This window comes from Atractosteus spatula, chromosome 7, assembly GCF_055471065.1.
Source record: "Atractosteus spatula isolate fAtrSpa1 chromosome 7, fAtrSpa1.hap1, whole genome shotgun sequence".
NCBI classification, from domain to species: domain Eukaryota; kingdom Metazoa; phylum Chordata; class Actinopteri; order Semionotiformes; family Lepisosteidae; genus Atractosteus; species Atractosteus spatula.
In genome coordinates this window covers 35,597,583-35,604,737 of record NC_142712.1, presented here as the reverse complement: position 1 = coordinate 35,604,737, position 7,155 = coordinate 35,597,583, and the positions used below count along the sequence as shown (strand labels likewise).

General features: G+C 37.9%; 1 protein-coding gene across 1 annotated transcript; it reads left to right on the top strand.

The window, feature by feature from the left end:
• The first annotated feature begins 3,326 nt into the window (after window positions 1-3,326).
• Window positions 3,327-5,018, top strand: LOC148830860 (potassium voltage-gated channel subfamily A member 10-like). The gene has a single exon (XM_088921376.1). It carries the CDS (start codon window positions 3,327-3,329, stop codon window positions 5,016-5,018), a length of 1,692 nt encoding a protein of 563 aa, XP_088777502.1.
• The last annotated feature ends 2,137 nt before the right edge of the window (window positions 5,019-7,155 follow it).

Below are 7,155 nucleotides of genomic sequence, written 5' to 3'. Positions count from 1 at the left end.
GGCATTTCCTTTTCTGCATTAAATTGCCAAGAATGGCAATATTTCTCACTTTCAGTGAATGAAAGCTGGTTTCCTCTGCTGTTTTAAACAAACTACACAGCTCTTACCCATGTAAGATTGTGTGCTTGTAATGTATAACAGGTTGAGCTGACAGTAGCTCCAAGGCTCTGGGGACATCCCGGGTGATGTAGTAATTGACTGCAGTCTCACTCCCACAGATTAATGACAGGCTGTAGTGCTAAAATTGTACTCTGCTTTTCTGATGCAATGTGTTAGCAGCACCCAGTGTTGCTCTGAATGGTTATTTGCTGTCCTTTTATATCTAATATGAAGGTACTATTCTTGTCCCAAAGCTGTCAGCCAATATATATTTTCATATTTCTATACACTGTTTAACTCATGTAAGTCTAAATATATAACTGATACTATAAGACAAATACATATGTTTAATAGCATAACTGTGACGTTACGTAGATAATGCAGGTTCTTTGTATGTTATTTTTAACTGTTCGTGATTCTCTTTGGACAGATTCCTAAATAGCTTAAGGAAGTTTCATTTGATTTTATTAAACAGGTTTATTTTTATGTAAACTGGAATTCTCAAATTACAGTTTAGCAAAATATATATATATACCACAACAATTGTCACAACAATAACATTCAGGATATAACAAATCTAAAAAATTCCAACTTTGTATTTCTGTTTTCAACCAACTTAATGCATAATTAAATCATAAAAATTATTTTTACAATCGTTTTTTGTAAGAGAATGCCACTGTAAAAATCTCGTATATTCTTGGCTAATATTGAAATTGTAAACCCCTCAGCTCACCAGAAGATACTGTGATGGTAGCGTCATAAGAAGGCTGCACACTGGTGACCGACAGGTGATCTCTGAGTCATCCGGATAATGTACCACTTTCCATCATACATCCTTAAAGCTGCAAATTTAAGATACCCGTGGTTCCCAATGAGGCTTCAAGTCACTGATTCTGGTGATCTCATGTGTTGCCTGTCTCAATCAGAGTCCAGAAGGGTTGTTTTTTTTTGCATATAAAGAAATGCATTTAATGGTTGAGTATCAATAAATTACATCTAAGCTGCAAATCCCCAATTATGTTTTACCATAAATTAAGTGGAAGCTTTTCTATAATGTGGATTTCAAGTGATACCTTAATGAAAGAAGACAGTCCAACAGGACCTTACTGTCCTTTGGTCATTTTAGGAAAATCAATAAAATGAGAAAAACATAAACTGGTAAAATGATTGTATCTCATTCACCAACAATACTGAAATAGATCCTTAATGTTTTGTAACTCTCTTAACCCTCATATTTTCAACCGTTTATTGTTTTGGAGGACTAAAAGAAAGTGCATTTGAGACTATGAATAAGTAGAAGAAGGAAATTTGAGGAAAAAATCAACTTAAAGTGATGAGATAAGGTTGGCAGCAAAGGCCAAAGGATGATCAAACAGACAGTGTGAAACAAGCAGTGGCTGAGACGTTATTAATTATTCAGTTCCCAGTTCTGTACTAGTCACTGGGAGCTGGTCCTGACAATAAACTGGAGAAAGCAGGCAAAGGGTTAAGACTTGCCACAGGGCTATGGACCATTCTTGTAAAACATACAAGGAAATTAGATGACAGATCTTCACTGTGCCATTTCCCCTTCCTTTCTTCTAAGCCACTCTTTAATCTAAGCCACTCTTCACTGTCACAGTGGGCTCTTTCGATTTATGCTCAAGGACCCATGGAGACCAGCATGCTGCAGTTCCTACAGCATGAATTACCATCAGGGTTAAGTTTCTTTGTTTGGAAACTTGTCTTGATTACATAAACCCTCAATTAATTCTTTATTCATGTTTTAAATCCACAAAAACAAACCTCATGGGTCATCCTGATACTTCCTCTTCCTCTGTGTGAGAGTTTGTCCTAAGTGTTCAGAATGTGACTCAACTTACAGTAGTTTTGATATTTTGAGTGGGTCAAGTATCTAAACTGAGCATTCTACACAAAACCAGGCTCAACCTGGTAGATACTTGGATGGGTGACCTTAAAGGAAAACCAGTTTACTTCTGTAGGTGATGTTGATACAGTATGTGGCACTCTTCCCTTTGGAACACAATTTCCAAACCACTCTCCCACTATAAAAACAGTTTTGTAGGAGGTGGCATCCTGTAATGTTAAATCAAACTCTGTCTATAAGAGTAGAGGTATTAAACCTGTCTAAATTCCATTTTTTGCTTTCACAAGTGGTCTATGTAAAATTTCTTTTTACTTTATATGATAAAGGCACTTCTAACTTACTAAGATAAACCACTGATACTCTCCTATGAAATGATTTGGGTTCCTTTAAAATCACAAGCACTATATAAATGCATTAAGGAACTGTAGGTAATAGGGAGTATCTGTAATTCCACTCTCTATATTACTCTGGTTGCACTATTTATTTTGACTTTTGTTTCAGACAGACTAACAATCCTACTTACAAATTCTGTTCTGCTTTAAAACAAATTTCTACCACTACTTTGTGCTTCTCCATCTAAAAATAATTACTACTGGTTCAGGTTAAGTATAGTCTATATAAACTTGTCCGTTCTGCTTATGTCCATTGGTTTTAACTTCCCCTTTTTGACTTGTATGCAATGTGTTCTTCTGTGGCACTTTTATGTCTAAAATCTCAAATCGTTTGCACCTTTCTGCCACATTCATAAATTACATTCAAGCCCTGCTTTTTATAACCTGGCTTTTAATTGGTCTTATGTTTTACCCCTGCCAAAACCTTCTTCTTTTGTTCTCTTTCAGTTTAAGTGTGCTATACTGAGCCACAGCTCTCTGGTTTAAATTTATGAACAACAACCTTCTGCAATCCACACCTTACCTATTAACGTAAGGTATTTATTTTTAGGGCTGACATTCACAGTCTTACACAAGCTCACACAGAACACACATATATTGTCTCACCACTGCTGCCTCCTGATTATTTCTGAAGAGACCTTGGTATCTAAGGAACGAGTTATTGGGCACATAAGCATCTGTGTACGTCACATCTTCAAGCACACCAGTGCCTTTCTCTGCCAAACAGTCCAAAAACAAATCCTTACGTAGAGCTTACATATGTATCCTGAATCGTTTTCTTCTCTTTGTTTGCAGTTCTAAGGGAGAGACGATCAGAGCTCTGGATTTCTCCTCACTGGTGCTCAGTTTTATCATATTGCTTCTCTTCTGTGGAGCTTTGGATCACTCGCTTTTTTATATATTTTTTAGACACTTTTTTGCTGTTTTTTTACTGATTCTGCCACCCTGGGCTGGGTAGGGCAGCTGATATGTGCAGCTGGAGGGTGATGGAGGTTGCACTCGTAAACTTTGAGAACACCGATGATATCGAAATTGGGATGGGTGATTCTGGGGATCCAGAGTACTCTGGCTACATAAGTGAGAAGACGGCTCTAACCACTAGCATCCCGGATCAGAGCCATGGAAACAACCATCTACCTAACCAGCAACCTCAGTCATCACAAACCACCCAGTCAAGGAGGGGGCGACCCAGCAGCGCCAGCCTCATGTCCAACTGGAAACTTCTCTTAAATAGTGAAGGCACACAAAGTGAAACCATCTTTAGCAGGCTGGCCAAGGAGTGTGGTGAAGACTTCCTAGACAAGGGTGGGTTGGATGATGGAGATCAGAAAGTCATTATCAACATTGCTGGCTTGCGTTTTGAGACACAGCTCAAAACTCTAGACCAGTTCCCAGAGACCCTCCTTGGAGACCCCCAGAAAAGGATGGAGTACTTTGACCCCATGAGAAATGAATACTTCTTTGACCGCAACCGACCCAGTTTTGATGGAATTCTATACTATTATCAATCTGGGGGGAAAATTCGCAGACCTGCCAATGTCCCAATAGATGTTTTTGCAGATGAAATAATTTTCTATGAGTTAGGTAATGAAGCCATGGATCAATTCCGGGAAGATGAAGGTTTCATCAAAGATGTAGAGGTAGCTTTACCCACCAATGAGATTTATCGTCAGTTTTGGCTTCTGTTTGAGTACCCGGAGAGCTCGAATGCAGCCAGGGCTGTTGCTTTGGTGTCTGTTTTTGTCATCATTATTTCTATAGTGATCTTCTGCCTGGAGACCCTCCCTGAGTTCCGTGAAGATCTGGAGTTTATACCCAGAGTTGTGCAGTTGCTCAATCAGACCCAGGAGGAGTCTACCTCTGCTCCGTTCCCCAGTGCCACTCCTAAAACCTCAACCATCTCAAAGGCTTTGTCAGATCCCTTCTTTGTCATCGAAACAGCATGCATCGTCTGGTTTTTCTTTGAACTTTGTGTGCGCTTTCTGGTCTGCCCCAGCAGGCAGGAGTTCTTCCGCAACATCATGAACATCATTGATATTATTTCCATCATCCCGTACTTTGTCACCCTCATCACAGAACTTCTAACAGATCCAGATACCAGTGCAGGTCAAAACATGTCCCTTGCTATTCTTCGCATTATCAGACTGGTTAGAGTCTTCCGTATCTTCAAGCTGTCACGACACTCCAAGGGGCTTCAGATTTTAGGACAGACCCTAAAGGCCAGCATGAGGGAGCTGGGTTTGCTTATCTTCTTCCTCTTTATTGGAGTTATCCTTTTCTCCAGCGCTGCCTACTTTGCTGAAGTAGACGAGCCCCAGACTCAGTTTACCAGCATCCCTGAAGGCTTCTGGTGGGCTGTGGTAACTATGACCACAGTGGGTTATGGTGACATGTGCCCCATAACTTTGGGGGGTAAAATGGTGGGCACCCTGTGTGCCATTGCTGGTGTTTTGACCATTGCTCTGCCTGTTCCTGTCATTGTCTCCAACTTCAATTACTTCTACCATCGCGAGACAGAGAATGAGGACAAACCATCCCTTCCTTCTGAGCTAGAAGCCTCCCTGAAATCATCCGTGACCGCCAAGCAAGGGAGCACCACCTCCCTCAATAAACCCAACGGCACCTGGATGAATGATAAATCTAAAAATGGCAAACCATGACTAACACTCTGTGGATGTCTGATGACGGACACATAAAACCTATATAATCTAACCTCCATGTGGTTCTATTTGTATCTTTGAGTCCCCTCTAGAGACTATCTAGAGAAACAGGTAATTCATATTAAATTTTATATTTGTTGCTTGTTAAATCTCTGCTTGAGTGTTCTGATAATAGAAATGCTCAGCTCCTTCTAATAGGAGTACGGTTGTTGCCTTTGATTTGAGTTATGGAACTAATCAGAGGGTATATTCATTGCATTTCTGCACATTTATTTCCTGCTGGCTGAACATAAAATCAAAAGAAGTTATTTTAGTGAAAGGTCTATTTTAGATTAAATTCCTAATTATATTAATCCTTTTTAGTGAATTGATTATAACAAATGCTAGTTCCAGTTGTCAGAACTCTTCTCAGATTTCTCTCTGGGTTCATATGAAATGTTTGTGCATTTTTCCCACACAAAATGTATGTATTAAAAATATCTTTAAGAAAATAGATATGCTATAATGGACATCTATTAGTTTGTGAATCAAATTATTTAAGTCTTAAGTGATAATCTATAAAAAGTTGGTATAATATTCCAAAAAAGGGTCATTAAAACAGAGGTTTGTTCAAATGTTTTAAATATTGACACAACTGTTGAAACTAATGTTCTCCCTGTATACATATTTCAGATGTGGTTTGTTTGAAAAAATACAAATTACACTCTGTATGAAATCTACAAATTGTGTTCCATATGTTCTTTCTGGATGTGTATTTTTCGCCATAGTGACAAAGAGTCTTCAACTGAGTCATGTGTGTTTCAGGGAAAGTCAAATGTGAGTTCTTGACTTCTTTTGAATTTGAATTTTCACATTTCTTTTTAGTCTACAAATACTCATTATTTATGTTAATAATGCAAAACAAATCCAGCATATTCAGTGTTACTTTTTAATTGTATAAGTGCCTTTTTTTGCATAACACAACAGAAAAGGGCAGATGGCCAAAACTGGTCAAAGGGTTATATGACAAAATATAATATACTTTAAACTTTAAAAAAACACATATATACAGTATATACTGTATATATAAAAGATTGTAATACCAGACTCTTAAAGGAAATATATTTTTAATGAAATCCAAATTCTAAATAAAATACATTTTAATTAATTAAAAGCAATTCATAAAAAATAAATCCATTTTGAAATTGTTTTCGGCTTTTTTGTAAAACATAATGTCAGAATCAAATCTTATAATAACAGAACAAGACAACAAATATAAAGGAACAGTGTACTTAATACCTTGGTATTAACTTGCTTGGCTGAGGAAATAACAGTGTCGTCTGAAGCTCAGAGCTGTCACAACCCCCAAGAATGAACCAGGGAGCTGCTGCAAGGGTGCAGCAGTTCTGGTGGAGGGAGAGGACTAGACAAGATGTGCAAAGAGTTGTGTGCAACCAGAGAGTATTTATACATTTTTTTTATAGAGAACAGAAGTGCACATTAGAATTTTACCTCTTCCTGAATTGCTTTTTAAAAGCATTCTACAGTACATGAACAACTTATCCCAGCAATATACAGATTTGTCTAACAATATTCTTATATTTTTAAAATGTAGAACTGGGACATTCTGTGAGTTTATTTTGTCAGGTCTTTCAGAGCAGATCAGAATGTATAGTATAAAAAGCTTCAACCTTCCCATGAAATATGATTTCAGCCAACCGTATACTTAGGTAAGTTTTTTTTTTAAAAGCAACGTTTTCATACAGCCATTAATGAAAAAGGCTCCGACTAGCTCTGTTGGTAGAGCATGAGACTCATAATCTCAGGATAGTGGGTTTATGTCACATGTCGGGTGCCAGGTCCTCCATGTTGGAGGTTGGGCACAAGGCTAACAACCCTGTCCTGTAAAAAACAAATGTTAAGGAAATGGCAACAGGATGTTGCTGCCCCTACATGCCATCAGGCATAATGGGCAAACATCCATCCATTAATGAAAGAAAAAGATTTTGTCAATATTGTAATAATGGGGTATGTCATGTCCTATTATGCACCTGGTGTTATGGAAAGCTTTTTTACACTGCAACTGGAAACTAATTTTGAATGTATCTGCATTGTGGTACATTTAAATTTGAAGTACCAAAAGAAACTGAAGACGCTG

What these genes read in the sequence shown, in the direction of transcription:
- LOC148830860 (XM_088921376.1), top strand. Translation starts at nt 3,327, where the DNA reads ATGTGCAGCTGGAGGGTGATGGAGGTTGCACTCGTAAACTTTGAGAAC.